At 30.5% G+C, this 17,453-nt stretch overlaps 2 protein-coding genes across 2 annotated transcripts; one reads left to right on the top strand and one right to left on the bottom strand.

The window, feature by feature from the left end:
* Nucleotides 1-2,646: 2,646 nt before the first annotated feature.
* On the top strand, nucleotides 2,647-3,284 carry LOC105796097 (uncharacterized). The gene is made up of 2 exons (XM_012625724.2): nucleotides 2,647-2,667; nucleotides 2,757-3,284. The coding sequence occupies exon 2, from the start codon at nucleotides 2,778-2,780 to the stop codon at nucleotides 3,099-3,101; it is 324 nt and encodes a 107-aa protein (XP_012481178.1). The 5' UTR covers nucleotides 2,647-2,667; nucleotides 2,757-2,777; the 3' UTR covers nucleotides 3,102-3,284.
* A 3,423-nt stretch (nucleotides 3,285-6,707) lies between these two features.
* On the bottom strand, nucleotides 6,708-9,631 carry LOC105796911 (probable protein phosphatase 2C 42). Its single transcript, XM_012626754.2, has 4 exons — nucleotides 8,713-9,631; nucleotides 7,844-8,214; nucleotides 7,407-7,643; nucleotides 6,708-7,146 (listed from the first exon to the last, which is right to left on the bottom strand). The coding sequence occupies exons 1-4, from the start codon at nucleotides 9,041-9,043 to the stop codon at nucleotides 6,934-6,936; spliced, it is 1,152 nt and encodes a 383-aa protein (XP_012482208.2). The 5' UTR covers nucleotides 9,044-9,631; the 3' UTR covers nucleotides 6,708-6,933.
* Between the last annotated feature and the right edge of the window lie 7,822 nt (nucleotides 9,632-17,453).

Genomic DNA, 17,453 nt, shown 5'->3' with positions numbered 1-17,453 from the left:
GACATGTAACCGATAAAATTTCTTTATGACATTTTCATACGATATTTCAATCATAATGCAGACCATGAAATAATATTAAAATAAATTTTCTTCCGGACTTGGATTTGTGGTCTCGAAACTACTGTTTCGATTTCACTAAAAACAGGTTGTTACACGATAGATCAACTCAAAATCACCAAGAGGGGGTGAATTAACCTTAAGAAAATTTGTGAAAGCAACGAACGTATGTGCAACAATGAACACAACAATTTACCTTAATTGCTTTTACCCTTGGAACATGGTATTTATAACTTCTAATACATTTCCAACCGTTGGGGTTGTTGTGAAAGTTAATAGGGTCGTTGGGGATGAAAATACCATATTATTAAATTCACATGCAATAAAAGGTATCAATACTTTTTCTACAAGTATCAATACTATTAGCATTTAATGCCTGATTCAGTGACCGTTGAAATTAGTTTACAATGACACCAAAGACAAATTATTGATATCTGGTAAAAGATATTGATACTTTTTGTGTAAATTAAAAACATAATGTCAATTTGGTATCGATTGTAGAATGAGTATCGATATCTTGAAAACTATCGATACTTTTTGGCCTGGAGCAATCTTGACTTGTTTAAAAACAATTTTAACATGATTGAAAATGTTTAACTTAATTGAAACTATTTTAACTAGATTTAATCATTTTTCTAATTATGTTCAACTTTAAATTTTATTAAAAAATACTTTAATTTATTATATCAAAACATATTATTAAATACGACTTGGTTTTAATGAAATTGATATTGAAAGTATAATATGAAAAAGGAATTTCAAGTAATTAATTATTTTATATATTTAGATTTTGGGTAAACTATAAAATGTTCACCTAACTATCTCTTTTGTTCTATTTTGATCATTTAATTATTATTTTTTCGATTTAATCACTAAACTTTTCGAAATTAAATATTTTAGTCACTCTGAGTTGATATGGGTTTTTTTATTGCTCTAGTAACAAAATTAGCCCTAATGTTTATATATTCTATCAATTTAATCTTAAATATATAAAAATCAACAAATTTAGCTATTGATGTTTACAAAATTTCTCATTTTAGTTCTAATTCTTAAAATTAATAAATTTGGTCCTCAATATTTACAAAATTTGTCAATTTAGTCCTAAATCTAAAAATTTTAAAAATATTAAAAAATCAATTTTAGTCCTTTATAACCCATCGGCTAATCCATGAGATATTAAAATAAGAAAAGAGTATCCTCTTTCAAGTCACTTGCAAAAAACTTAACAAAATTGGGATAAAACACACACAAAAAGATCCAAAAGAAAATAAAGACATTAAAATGTTATCTATTTGGGTAATAATGTAGCAAATTATTCCATATAGGTTCCAAATCAATATGTTTGATATAGTGTGAAGCCTAAAAGTAAAATAAATTGTCACGAGTGACTTGAAAGATGATACTCTTTTCTTATTTTAATATCTCACATGGGTTAGTCGATGGGTTATAAAGGGATAAAAATAATTTTTTTTTAAAAATATATTTTATTTTTTAGAGTTAAGACCAGAGGTGCTCATGGGCCGGCGGCCCAGCCCGGTCTGACGGCCTGTCCAAAATATGGGAGGGTTCGGGTAAAAATATAGGTCCGAAATATGGGTTTGGGCAAAAAAATGAGGGCACCACTGTTTTGGCCCAGGCCCGGCCCGACCCGAATATAATAAATATATATATTTTAATTTTAAAATGTTTTTAAAATACTTGTTTTATTTTTTATTTTTAAAATAAATTTTTAGTGTTTATTAGGGTCGGGCCAGGCTCGGGCTTAGGATTTTTTCCCGGGCTGGGCCTGGACAAAATTTCAGGCCCATATTTCGAGCTCGGCCCGTGCCCGGGCCTAGGACGCTGGCCATAATTTTTTCCCGGCCCGAACCTGGCCCGGCCCTACCCATGAGCACCTCTAGTTAAGACTAAGTTGATAAAATTTTTAAATGCCGAGGGCCAAATTTTTTGAATTTTTTTAGAATTAGAACTAAAATGACAAATTTTGTAAACATTGAGGACTAAATTTGTTGAATTTTTTATATTTAGGATCAAATTAATAAAATGTGTAAACATTAGAGGGATCATTTTGTTACTAGACCAATAAAAAAGCCCACATTAGAGTGACTAAAATATTTAATTTCAAAAATTTAATAACTGAACTAAAGGCATAATCAAATGACAATTTTATAGTATATTTTTAATTATTTTAATTTTATAAATTAAATTTACATTTTATTTAATTAGTAAATATTTATTTCTAATTTATATTACTTTTAAAATGCTATTTTGTTGTTTTAATTATTTTCTAAATAAATTAATTTTCACGATAAGTTAGATTAATTCTCATTTAATTATTTTCTAAAAAAAATCCATCGAGAAAATGCAAAACTAAAAAGAGTTAATTAATTATAGTATAAAAAATATATTAAAGTTAATCATAATTACTTACTTCTTTGGGCTACCCTGAGCCAATGAATTTGCGAGATTGTGATATCCCCACCTCACCTTGCAATTTCATAGTGCTCAAAAATCAATCTCCAAAAACAGCAACTCAGGTATGGCTATAAAACCCTAGCCCTAGTGTTCTTCCTTCTTCACACTCAAATATTTTTCTCATACTTGAATGTGGTATATATATATATAGCTAGCTTCAGATTCTATCTTCTTCTGTGCTCTTTTTTTGTCGTTAACCTTGAAATTTTTCTTTTTGATTTCAGGGGTTAAATAGAGCAGCTTTGATGATCATGAAGAACTCAGTGATGATCTTTTTCGCCCTGGTTTTGCTCTTGGCATCTCCGGAAGCTGACGGACAAAGGCCCGAAAACCGGCTGGAGCCGAAGCTCTTAAGCAACGATCAGCTTGCAACCAGTAGCCGTCTGGGTCGAAAAGCTGACGTCGGAAGTGCTGCTACGGCGAGCCTTGTTGCTGCGCCCGATCAGGAAGATAATGACAATAACCCGGGGTACGAACACTACGGAAGTAATACTGATCCAAACAATCTAGTTCACCATTCCTACATAAATGGAACCAATCCTTATCCTAAGCACAAAAAATCACCATAATCGCAGGTTGGAAGCTTGAAACTGGACGAAACTTCTGTAAATATCATTATGCATGTATGTACGTACGTATGTGTATGGAGTGTATGCCCTGAGAAAAAAAATGGATCAATTAACATGTTCGAAAACGTGTCAAGTATGGCACATGTTAATTAAGTCCCTAAAGAAATCTATAGTTTTAATGGAGATTTGTGTCTGATAAAAATCTGGTTTTGCATATCTTATCTGACTTGCACTGCAATATAAGATCAAACTAACCTCTTGCATGGTTTCAGCTTGTTTCATGCTTTTATTATATCATCATCATCAGCATCAGCAGCATCATCATCATGCTGATTAAAATGGAGATTTTAGTGATCAACCCTATTTTTACATTAAAAAGAAACCGAAACAATGGAGTTTATGTTTTCTATTGAGTTATATGCCTTGTACCAAAAAAAAAAAAACATTAAGAATTATCTCTTAAAAGTAAAACCTGTATCCAACACTTTCATCCACAATATTAGAATTCAGGATATCAATTAAAAAGGCATAATTCTAAAATTCATCCTTAACATTTGTGAATTTTTTCATTTTAGCCCTTAATCTTTTTTTCCCTTCTCACTTGCAACATTGCAAGATTTTTTAAATAAGGCTAAAATTAGCAATTGGTCAACATCTTTATCTAAGATAGCATAGAGAAATTATTTTATGGAACATTCTCACCGCATCATCAATGATCCATTTTCAATTATTTAATGACATTTTTGTAAAATTTTCTATTTTTAGAGTTCAGGGTTCGGGTTCAGGGTAAAAGAAATACCAAAATCATATATCAATGACATGGAAAATTTTGTTGAAATGTCATTAAATAATTAGAAAAAGACCATGGATGATGTGGTGGGAAAGGTCTATAAAATAATTTCTCATTCACCAGGTACTCTAACATCAGTGTCCCCATGGCATTAGAAGTAGCCTTTAAACATTGTACTTTGCTCCTCCTAAAATGATAAAAATCGATTTAATCATTTAAAATAGTGAAACTGCATATTTACTATTGTAAAAATATACAACTTAATTCCGACTCTCCAAACAATTTTCTAGCTTTGCCCCTGGACATTGACTTTCAAATCGACTTGGATCTAAGATATGTTTTTCTACTCATCGATGAATACTGATCCATCATATCGATTGTCGAACCATCGCTTAGTAAAAAGATTTAATACCCAGTAAATTAAATAGCCCAGTGACTTAAATAAATTTTTTGAAATAATTCAGTGATTTAAATGAAAACTTTCGAACAATTTAATGATTATTTTGTAACTTTTGAAGTTGAGTAACCAAAACGTAAACTTACTAATAGTTTAACCACACTAGTTTACCCTTAACAAATTAGAATTGTATTTCTTTTTATTTTTGAATTTAAAAAACAGAAAAATGGGCTTCAATTTTTTGCATTTAAAAAGTTGAGCAAAACTGAGTTTTGGGCCATTTGTATTCTACAAGATGCCTAAGAGTTTAATGGGTCATATACTATATAAATAGCCTAATTTCTAACTTTACCAACTATATATTCTATTATCCCTTCGGTAAAAGGACTATACTAAAAGAATTTTGAAATGTGTAAATTAACCCATCCATTAAATTTTTTATTAAATGATGACGTGAAATGTTAATTTAAATGATTAATTATTAATTTGATCCTTGAACTATAGTTAAAATATTATTTAAAATTTTTAAAAAAATTCTTAACAACAATTCTAAAAATTAAAAGAATCTTAAAATAAAAATATATTAAAATGCATATATTAGTTAGTATATGCACTTACAGGTAAAATCTGGTTCATTTGACCATAACAATTTGGTTGATATGGGAATTGGAATTCTAAGTGGTGGTGTGGGTGTTTTAATATCCATTTTTCAATTTTGAGTTACCATATGGTCTATTTATATCTAATTTTATTCTTTATTTGTTTTTTCAGACAAACATCATTATCCAAGTTCTAATTTCAGTGAGATGATCTAAATTTGCCTTTCCTAGCACAATAAGACAATCAAAATAATATGGAAAGTAACTACACAAGCTTGGGTCCTCCTAGACTGAGAGCTTTTCCTGCTAATGCGGCTGCAATTGTCACCTGAGAGGTAGCCATGAAGCTTCTCGGAATCAAGAACAACTAAGCAGGCTAATAATTCATTCCTGGCTTCTAATCCATCTAATTTATATTTATTTTTAATATTTTTTAACTTTTTAGAATTATTGTTAAGAAGTTTAAAAAAAAATTAAAATCATATTTTAGCTATAGCTCAGGGACTAAATTAATACTTAATCATTAAAATTAACATTTCACGTCTAAGGAGGGGCTAATTTGTCTAATTTTTCAGTAGAGGGGGCCGAATACAATCTACCCCTAAGTACAGGGGCTTCCCTGATACTTTTACCTTATCCCTTCTGCTTTTTCTTCTACGAAATTTAGCAAATTTCCAGAAGCTGCCTCTTGATGGGGTCCCTGTAATTTGATGATCATAGTTATAAGGGAATTTTACCCATCACGTTTGTTCTTCAAAGAGGCATATATTATTTGCAGGAAATTGAGTCGCTTCGCCTTTAATCTTTGTATTACCAGGTGCAGTGAATAACATCCTGCTAAACCCATTTTTTTTTTACACCCAATTTTACTGAATTTTTTTTTCTATAAATTTCTGATTTGAGTTTTTAAAATTAAGGGGAGCTCCAGACCTGATCATGTATTTTGTTTGATGAAAACTACCAGCAAAAACACCGAGGATCCCTTTTTTGCAAGAAAGAAGAAAAATATTGGTTTTGGTTTTGAGTTTATAAAAGCCTTGTTTCCAATACATGGTAATTATGATGACGAAATATGCACTGAGCTCTCAAGCTTAGCAGTTCTATTGAATTGCTTGCAGCCTACAAAGCTTGTCTGATCTGATCTACTTCACCCATTTCAGTTTCTGACTAGTTTGTTCACAACAGTGAAGATATTTTTTTTTTATGAAAATTCAAACAAAAACTTGAGTTAGGTTAAAAGATTTTTCAATGTTGATGTAAACTCAAAAATATGATCTGATTTTGATCAAAGATTACTGGAATTTGTCCCGCATCCAACTCTGAAACGATTTCATCATCAACAGTTGGAGTAAAAATAATTTGAATAAATATTTCAAATCAGTTGACTTTAAAATGATTGAAACATGTAATATTTGAAATCGAGTAATTAATCGAATTAATTAAACTTAATAATTAATAAATATAAATTATATATCATTTTAATTTAATTAATTTAGATAATTCACCAAATGAACATTATCAATTTATATTTTTAATATATTTTATACTTGTTTTAAAAAAACATATACATTTTATTAATTCAATTAATTGGCCAAATTAATCGAAATATTTCAGTTCAATTAATTATTTTTGACAAAATTTTAATTCAGTTAACGGTTAAAAGATTAAAAAATTCGATTAATACCGATTAACCGGATGAAAAAATGACCCAAACTTGAAATCTAACTTAATTCTACAAATTTACATGATCCAAATTAAAGTAGACATGCAAGTTACTGTTTGAGCTATTTGAGTCTACTGAATGTTGATTGGGGTCAATATAGAATAAATCAAACACCTATATTCATGTTTCATCTGATAAAGCACTGTCACAAAATGTTTTTGCTGAATTAAGTAGAGCATTACATAGAATTTGCACTAAATCTTGGCCTGCTTACTCTCTTTTTAACATTTTACGGCAATTTGCTAAACTAAAGGTTCAAGTTCGATTTCGAATCCCCAGAGCAAAAACCAGAGGAAGCAGAAATCTATTTGGTTTATAAATCATCAGTGTTCTAGTGCACTCCGAATCGATACTGGAGGGTCTTGGATGGCACCTCTCGATATAAGATCGTGATTAAAGAATAACACAATAACAGTAATATCATCGTGAAAATGACGTCGAACCTTCTTGTCAATCTTTCGAAGATCCGAATATCTCATTTCTCGTTTCCGGGCTGCTTCTTGTAGGGCAGCTTTGACAAGCCTTTTGGCACTCCCCTGCATTTGTAAAAGGTTCATCAGCAACACCTTAAAAACTCATCGATTATCTCTCATATCCTAACAAAACTCAACTTCAAACAATTCAGTTTGTGAATGGTGAACTCATGATTGAAGATAAACAGAAATTTAGTATCGATACATTATCACATAAAAACACTGATTCCTGCATATACAAGAGACTAAAACTGCAATGGACACGAGAGCTTTATTCTGAGAAATTATGACTGATGAACAGAGAAATAAGGGCAAAATCTTACCGCACGGGGATGACTGTGGACGATATCCACAGCTTTTTCATTACTCAAGTGTTCCCATAGACCATCGGATGCAAATATAAGGAAAGAATCACTTGGGTGGAGAGGATGAGAAATGATAGTTGGATTGGCACTCAATATAGGCATGTTCATTGGTTCAGGAAGTCTAAATTTCGCATTAATCGGTTCCCTGTTATACTGTGCATGTTTCATATAAAGATCGCCTATAGATCTTGAAACCTGCATCAAATACAGTCATGAAATTCATCACATCACATGATAATTTATGAAGGAGGTTATGAAATCGAGAAACAAGACATATGATGTTGCTTCATCTAATCGGTTCCAAAAGATTTACATGAAAATCCAAACACTCAAGGATATTATATTTATCCGTGCCAATGATTAAAAGTTATACACTATGCAGGTGTTAATGTAACCTGAATAATGCCCTTTACTCGCCAAACCCCATGCTTGAGGACAACGATTTGCGGATCATTTGGGTGTAATTCCTTGAGTTCGTGCCTAATAGCCTCAATGTTTGCATTGTGTTCAGTTGACAACTGCATAGCAGCCATTCCACCAGTATTGCCAACTTTCTTGCCCAGAACAACACGTGAATCACCAAGACTCGCGATAAAAAGTGTTTGCTGATATATTACTCCAACCAGACAGCATGTACCAACAGTTGCCATATTGGGTCGAGAACCCCATAATTCCGACACAAGCGTGGTAAACCCTTCTTCTGTTTGACGAAAAGCTCTTTGAATGGTCTCAGCAGTCACAACTCCGTGCGACTCAGCTGTTATTGCTGCATAAACACAAAGCCTAAGAATGCCAACATAAGAACCGCTCATTTTCTAGAAATTGTCCGAGAATCGAAAGAAGAAACAGCATAACACAAAGAAGCATTTAAAGCAATTAAGGGGAATTCTTTCATATTAAAGGCAAGTAGCAAAGCACAAAAAATTGCCCCACTAAATCCTTCGATCTCAAAACTATTACATTCGACTGATTAAAAGGTTCTGAAAGAAAAACTAAGCACTTCAAAAGATTCAGCACCCTATCTTCAAGATTAAATATTTCATTGATTTTAAGTTCTAAAAGCATCGAAAGAACACCTTAAATCTGGGTGTTATTTAAGCCAGAAATAAGAAGAAACAACATAAATAGTTACTAAACACTAACCAAAGTACCAAAAGAGTTCCCAAATAGTTCAAATGTCAACAAATCAAAGTTAACATTTCGCTTTTCTGAGTTGGGAAAGCTTTTGAACTTATTTAAAAGAACCCAAAAGAAAGTGACGAACCTCGAAAGTTGCTGAACAAGTGATCGCAAACGTAACGAGCCGCTTCGGGCCCGCCATGCCCATCATAGATCCCAACAAAAGTGCCGAATTGACCGGACTCGATCTGGCTTTGATCCTCAAGCACCTGATTTGCTTGGACCACTGCCATGGAAAATTCCCCGGAACCATATTTTCCTATATCCCGAAACCAAAGCAAGCCGTCTTTACCTTCTCTTGAACCACCAGTAGTACCGCCGCCGCCGCCAAGAACGCCGTTTGTCTCGTGATTTTCCCCGTCAGGCCCGAATGGCTTCCAGCAGAGCGAGAACAGATTCATCAATCCCCGGAGCATCAGACATCTCTCGTCAAAAAAACACCCAAAACCCAAAATCCGACACCGCCGTCCAAGATTGTTTACAATCCGATGACGTGATCTGAGCTTTTTAAGCCGAAAAGAAAATAGACCCTTTTTCGTGTGAGACCCTAAAAAGCAAGGAATCAAAGAATGATGTGGTAATTGATGGGAAATATATGAGATTGAGGAGAGCTAAAGAAGGTGCGCAGGATTAGAGTTGGTTGGGGGGGCGTATGTTAGAGGGAAGTGAAAGGTGGGTGTTCGGTGGTAGAGAAACAGGGGAGGGGTCGGTCGTTTTGGGTGGTTTTCTCTTTTGAGACGATGGGTTTTATTCTCAATGTCTTTTCATCATCAATTCTACTGTACAATACAACAATAAGCGAGGTTTTACTTCAGTCAACTCGCCATTTCATACTGCTTACTTTCTTTCTTTGTTTTTTTTTTCAAAGAAAAAAAAACATTTTGGGGATAAAGATGACACAGCATGATCCGATAATAGACAATCTACATAAGAGAAGACACAACCGGGCTCAATAAAAGAGGTCAGGGAATGATGGTCAAAGCCACAGACATCTAATTAGAAACAACAAACACTCAGATACAAAGGATTGAAATTAATAACAACTCAACCTTGTGGCTAAGTTAGCCATATGTCAAGAAGAAAAGAAAATTATATTTGGGAAATAGGTCGATTTTTTTTGAAATTTTAGGAAATATGTCATTTTCGGAAAAAGTTCTTTTTTTTAAGTTATATTGTCTGGATTTTTTAATATAATTAATTTTTTATCAGATAATTAAATATTAATGTTTTTAACATATCAATCCTTTGATTAAAATGTTCAATTCTCTTCTTCTGAACAGATTTGTAAGTTTTATTTTATATGGTTTCAAATCCTTTTTTAAATTTTAATTAATAACTTTTTAATCATAAAATCAAATAATAAATATGTAATTATATAATAAAAATATATATTTTACATATATTATTATGTTAAAAATATTTGAAATTAATAATTCCTTTATATATAATATAAATATCAACTAATTTTTTGATATATTTTTATTTTATATATAATATTTATATGTCAAATATTTATTTTCTCTACATATATTATGGGTATGGTGATTTCTAATATTATAAAGCGAAATAATTATTTCAAATATAATTACTATTTTTATATGTAAAATATTTCAAATATCATTGCTTTTTCATCTACATTGTGCGTATGATATTTCAAATATTTTTATATGTGAAATATTTCAATTAATTATTTCAAATATCATTATGTTTATATGTGAAATATTTTAAATACACATACAAAAATATATAATATTAAAATTTATTACACTCATGATATGGATTGAAAAAAATATTACACATAAAAATTATATCTACTAAAAATAATCATATTTTTAAAATTATTTGATTTTATGAATAAAAGAGTTATTAATTAAAAATTAATTAAAAATAAAAAATGAAAATTGTTATAAAATAAAAGAGATGGAGAGAATAAAGAACAAAGAAAATATGAAAGTAATAGAGGACGTACTTTATTGATCAAAAGGGTGGTTACAATACTTCATAAGAGTCTCTATTTATAGTAATAAGAAGTATAAAAGAAGTAGATATCTAATTCTAATAACTATTAGAATTTAAAGTACATCAAAACTTTATCTTAATTATGATGGACATCCACTTAATAGGATATTCATAACACTCTCCATTGGATGTCTATTGGTAGATAATGTGCCTTGTTAAAACCTTATTAGAAAAAACCTTGTGGGATAAAAACATAATGAAAAAAAAAGAGTACACAATTTTTTATTACAAGCTGCCTCATTAAAAACTTTTACCAAAAAAACCCAATAGGACAAAACTTTGGTTAAAGGAAAAGAGTACAACTTATTTTAGGCTCCACCTAATGGCAACATTATGTTACATTTTTGTGTTGACATATTCCAATCTTGTGTAGTAGTATTTCAAATGCTGAAGTTGGCAATGCCTTAGTAAAAAGATCTGTTAAATTATCACTAGAACGAATTTGTTGAACATTTATATCAACTCTTTTCTTAAGATCATGGGTGAAGAATAATTTTGGTGAAATATGTTTCGTTGTATCTGTAACACCCCTTACCCAATACCGTTTCCGGAGTCGAGCATGAGGCGTTACTTGACTTAACTTAAAAGTTCGGGGCATAAAAATTTACTTTCAAATTTAATTTCATCATTCATAATAAAGCTGTCCACCTGTACAGCAGTCACTAAAATAATTATAATTCAAGCTACGAAACTTGAAATTTAGATCCGTAAATTTTCCCAGAAACTAGACTGATATATCTATTCACCATAAATTTTTCAGAATTTTTTCTTTAGCCAATTATTACAGTTTATTAGTTGAAGTCTCCCCTGTTTCACTAATCGACTATCCTGACCACTCATCACTAAAATTTAATTATCTCTTATTAAAGGCTTCATATGGTGATTAAACTTATTTCTACTGAAAATAGACTCATTAAGGAATCTATACATATAAATTATAACTCATAATTCCTTCTGTACAAATTTTAATGAATTTCTAAAGTCAGAACAGGGACTTCAAAAACATTCTTGCCCTGTTTCACTAAAATTCAAATATCTAAAAGTATATAATTCTTTTGCTTACTCCACTTCTTTCATATGAAATTCAAATATCTAAAAATATATAATTCTTTTGCTTACTCCACTTCTTTCATATGAAAGTAGACTCTTTCAGCTTTAATTTCATATCTCACTCAATTTCTAATTCTATTTCCAATATTTTTGGTGATTTTAAAGTTACATCAATCTTTGCTGTCCACGAACTGCTCCATTGCAATTTTAAAAAAAATCAATATAACCCTTTATAATTGTCTAACCTTCCTGCAAATTTCAAATCACAACCAATTCCAAGATTTCATCTACTTCATTTAAATACTAATGAAGTTCAACCAATCAACCATTTCAAACTAAAACATGTATATATTTCGATATCTAACGCATAACCATAACATTCAAATTTACTTTTTACTTCAATTCCCTATACATGCCATATAAATCCAAAAAATTGCTTAACATAATCTACCGGAGTATATTTGGATAGTGTGATTCTTGATGTAGATCCGATCCTCCGAATGTATAAATACGTTAATCTACAAAAACAAGAAACACACACATGTAAGCTTATAGAAAAGCTTAGTAAGTTCATAGGCATAAAACATAAATCTTACCAAACACTTGTACACTTATACAATATACACCATTACTAAATTTACCTGTCAACCACAATCTTTGGTGAGTTCCTTGGTATAAACTCACTACTACTTATTCTTTTACCATAATTCCTTTGGGCCTATTTGTCACTTACCATCCTTGATCAAAATTAAGGAACGGTTACGGAAGATTGAGTACTTCACTTTCACTTTGACATATGACCTCTTATCACTTGTCATTGATCAGATAAGTGTAGCTAGGCTACCACTTATTACTTTGCCACTTGATCAGATAAGTGTAGCTGAAGCTACCACTTATCACTTTATCACTTGATCAGATAAGTGTAGCCACTTATCACTTTGTCACTTGATCAGAAGTACTCAAATCCGGCGTTCCACTTAATTTGATCATTTATTCGATTTTCACATTTTTATTTTATTCTCATTTCAACAATAAATACATTTCATCATACATTGTATAATTCATGAAATTAACATTTAATCATTAAATTTCAGTCATATGAACTTACCTGGGTCGATTTGCAGAATTTGCAAAAGTTCAGGGACTAATCAACTACTTTTTCTTTTCCTCGGCTTGCTTCGGGTTCTCGATCTAAAATACAAATTTATTCATTCATCAGCATATAATTCTATTCTAATCCATTTCACAATTTATGTCCTTAAATTTTCAAAATTACACTTTTACCCCAAACTTTACAATTTTTACAATTTGGTCCCTACTCAATTAACCCCTCAATTGATCTAATTTTTTTCGATTAACACCTTTTCCAACTATTTTATACTACTACATAGCCTTTCATACTCAAAACTGCAACACTAAACCTTAATTCCCAACTTTTTCACAATTAAGTCCCTAAAATCAATTTCTATCAAAATTACTTAATAAAATCATCATATAACAAAATTAAAGCTTTAATTCCATGTTCATTCATCATATACTTCCAGAATGTATTCATAGAAACTTTCAAAATCAGCCATGAAATCAAAAACTAATGAAATAATTAGTTGGGCCTAATTGTAAAAGTATCAAAATCACAAAATTAGAAGAAATAATCAAGAATTAAACTTACATGATTCAAATATATGAAAACCACCTTGTTTCAGACCTCCTATGGAGTTTTTGCTGATAAATTGTGAAGAGATCTCTAGATTTTTCACTTTTGTCTTTGTTTTAAATGTTTAATTTGTTAAGTTTCCAATTTTGCCCCTATTTCTACTTACATTCTGCTGATTTTTCTTACCCAACCGTCCAGCCCATAAAATTTGGGCCTAATTGCCTTTTAAATCCCTCCTCATTAGTCACTTAAGCTATTTAATCACAATTTAACAAATTTTACACTATTTTCAATTTAGTCCTTTTTAGTTAATTAACTATCCAAACGTTAAAATTTTCTAACGAAACTTTAATACCAACTCAATGACACTCTATAAATATTTTTAAAAATATTTATGGCTCGGTTTAAAAGCTTCGAGGTCTCGATACCTCATTTTTGATTTTAATTATTTTAATATTTATTCCTAGTACACTATTCACTATTTCAAAAATTTTTCTAACTTCACATTTAACTTATACTTACTAAATTTATAATATTTTCTACTCGTTTGTCAGATTTAGTGATCTCGAATCACCATTCCGACACCACTGAATATTCAGGCTATTATAGTATCACCTTTGATGTAACCACCCTTCAATTGAGCTATACATGCTGTATTATCTTCATATAAGATAGTTGACATCTTTTCATGTAAAGACAAATTACATATCTTCTAGATATGTTGCGTCAATAACCTTAGCCAAACACACTCCCAACTTGCCTCATGCATTGCAATTATTACTGTATGATTGAAGAAGCGGCAAGTGATGTTTGCTTTGTTGAATGCCATGATATGACAGTACCCCCACATGTAAATAAATATCCTGTTTGAGATTGACCTTTATATGAATCTAATAAGTATCCAGTATCAGCATAGTCAACTAATAGGGATTTTGAATCATTTGAATAAAATAAACACATATCAATGGTCCATCTGAAATATCTAAATACATGTTTAATTCCATTCCAATGTCTACATGTTGGAGAAGAACTAAAGCTTGCTAACAAGTTTACAGCGAAAGCTATATAAGGTCTTGTGTTGTTTGCAAGATATATCAATGCCTCTATGGCACTTAGATATGGTACTTCAGGACCAAGAAACTATTCATCATTCTAGCAAGGACGAAATTAATCTTTATTCACATCTAACGATCGTACAACCATAGGAGTACTTAATGAGTGTGCTTTATCCTTGTAAAATTTCTTTGATATCTTTTCCATATAAGTTGATTAATGAACATGAATTTCATCTTTTAAATGTTTGATTTGTAATTCAAGATAAAACTTTATTTTTCCAAAATCTTTCATCTCAAATACTTTCTTTAAACAATTGATTGTATTTTGAAGCTCTTTAGGAGTTCCAAGCATATTTAGATCATCAACATAAGTAACAATTATCACAAAATCTGATCTAAACTTTTTATAAAGACACATGGACAAATTGGATCTTTTTTGTAACCTTTTTAACAAGTATTCACTAAGACGATTGTACCACATACGCCCAATTGTTTTAATCTATATAAACTTTTCTTTAATCTGATCGAACAATTTTATCAAGAAACTCTATATTTTTTTGGGATTTTAAATCCTTTAGAGATTTTCATATAAATTTCACTATCAAGTGTGTCATATAAATAGGATGTAACAACATCTATTAGATGCACGTCAAGTTTTTCACGTACTGCCAGACTAGTAAGATATCTAAATGTGATTGCATCCACCACAGGAGAATGTATCTCTTCATAATTAATGTCGGGCCTTTGCGAAAATCCTTGTGCTACAAGGCGAGCTTTGTATCTTACAACTTCATCAATTTCATTTTGTTTTTGCACAAATACCCATTTATATCCTACTGACTTTACACCTTTAGGTGTTTGGACTACATGTCCAAAAACTTCACATTTAGAAAGTGAATTCAATTCTGTTTGAATTGCATTTTTTTCATTTTGGCCAATCTTTTCTATTTTTACATTCCTTAGTAGATTTAGGCCCAAAATCCTCATTTTCTTTTGTTATTTCAATAGTAACATTATAAGCAAAATTTTTGTTAACAACTATATTTTTTTTCGGTTCTATCTTTGTTTCGTATTGACATAACTTATCGAGATCTCTTTATTTTCATCATTTTTATTTTCACTTTTAGGTACCTAAATCTCTTTTTGAGTTTTATAATTAGTTATGTCATGGGTCTCTTCAGAAACCCCCGCCTTCACTAAATAATCATCTTGAATGTTTGCTCATTTACTTTTACGAGGATTTTTATCTTTGGAACTAACCGGTCTTCCACGCTTCATGCATGGATTATTTTCTTTTGCATTAACAGTTTGCCCTATTAGGACATCAATTCGTATTGGAGCATTTTCAACTGGTATGTGAGATTTATTGAATCTGACAGTTAATTTGTAAAATGAATTATCTGTTGAACTTCTGGTTCACATTGCTTTGTATGAGGATCTTAGACATTGATAATTCATTTCAAGTATTTTATTAATCTAGCTTTTTATTCTCTCCCACTAATGTTAGGAAAACTGACAACTCATGTCATAACTAAATATCGAATTAATAGCTCAAAAATATTATAAGGAGACTCATATAAATATACATTCCCAATCTCTTATTATGACTCATCTTTGTGCGTTGTGGTGAAGCAATTGGAACATATACCGCACATCCAAAAATTGTAAGATGAGAAATATTTGACTCTTGACCAAAAATCAATTGTAATGGAGAGTATTTATAATTTATTGGCTTGATGCGTACAATATGTAAATCAATACAATCTCAGGCTGAAATAGAAAGTTTTGTTCTCATAAGTAATGATTTCGCTACTAGTTGGAGGCATTTGATTAACAATTCAGCTAAATCATTTTGTGTGTGAACATGAGTTACAAGATGTTCAACTTTTATCACAATTGACATGCAAAATCATTGAAAACTTGGGATGTAAACTCACCAGCATTAGCAAGATGAATTGTTTTAATTGCATAATCTGAAATTAATTATTTAAACAAGCAATCTCGCAAACGACAGGTTGTGAGTTGATAACGCATGTGATTATTTTGTAAATGCATCTACCAAAATCATATGATAAAAACCATCCTCATGGTGGTTGAATGGACCCATATTCGTTTAAGAAATACAAGACATTAAATCTCAATTTAAATTAAATTGAGAACAAGCAACATATGAGAATTATTTTAAATTAAAGAATCTTCTGGTTCTTTAATGAATGTCTATATGAATTTTAATTAATTTTCGCATTATATATGATCCAGGATGGTCTAATTGATCATGCCAAGTAGTAAATGCATTTGTATCAAGAAACTTCTAGTTTATTTTAACATGTGTTTCAATTGTACTAAATTGTAACAAATTAATAATTTTACTATCATTCATTTTACTTTGTATCCAAATATAAGTGCTATTGTGACATTTACTACTGAAAATGTCTAAATCAATGTGAATATTATAAAGTCACTAAGTCAACAAAATAAATATAATTTCCAAGCAATTATATGCAATATTCGCTTCAGTGAATATGCCAAAATTCTCAAATGCCCAGAAATCTATTAATAACAAACTTTGAGAGTGGATCTTATTTTCTAGGTGTACGATAGGTACATAACCAATGACTTTTCATACAAAAGTTTTCTCTCTTGCAAGTTCTCATCAGTAATATTTTACCACGTAATTTTATTTGAGAACTTATTCTGAATACTGTAGAGTTATACTCACAGTTTTTTTTAAAAAAACTTGCAACTTTAGGTGCATCCAACCATAATAAGTTTTAGATAAATTTATCATATTCTATTGTTTATAAGTAAATCTTTCACAGTCAAATATTTTGTTTTAACCCTTTAATAGGGATGATGACAAAAGAATATCACAAAGATTATAAAATAAATATAAATTAATAACCCAATCCCTTTTTATTCATATGAAATATAATATTTTCCTCATTCACAATCTCAATATGAGATCCATTACAAATGTCTTTTAAAACCATCACAAATTTTGTGCTCTTTAGATATTGATATATTAACTCTTCGGAGCTTTCAACTAAT

Source organism: Gossypium raimondii, chromosome 3 (assembly GCF_025698545.1).
Source record: "Gossypium raimondii isolate GPD5lz chromosome 3, ASM2569854v1, whole genome shotgun sequence".
NCBI lineage: Eukaryota > Viridiplantae > Streptophyta > Magnoliopsida > Malvales > Malvaceae > Gossypium > Gossypium raimondii.
This window is presented reverse-complemented; position numbering and strand designations above follow the sequence as displayed.

Coding starts and splice junctions, on each gene's coding strand:
- LOC105796097 (XM_012625724.2), top strand. CDS start 2,778: ATGATCATGAAGAACTCAGTGATGATCTTTTTCGCCCTGGTTTTGCTC.
- LOC105796911 (XM_012626754.2), bottom strand. CDS start 9,043: ATGCTCCGGGGATTGATGAATCTGTTCTCGCTCTGCTGGAAGCCATTC. Junction 8,215..8,712: donor CTTGTTCAGCAACTTTCGAG/GTTCGTCACTTT, acceptor GTGTTTATGCAG/CAATAACAGCTGAGTCGCAC. Junction 7,147..7,406: donor TCCACAGTCATCCCCGTGCG/GTAAGATTTTGC, acceptor TTACAAATGCAG/GGGAGTGCCAAAAGGCTTGT.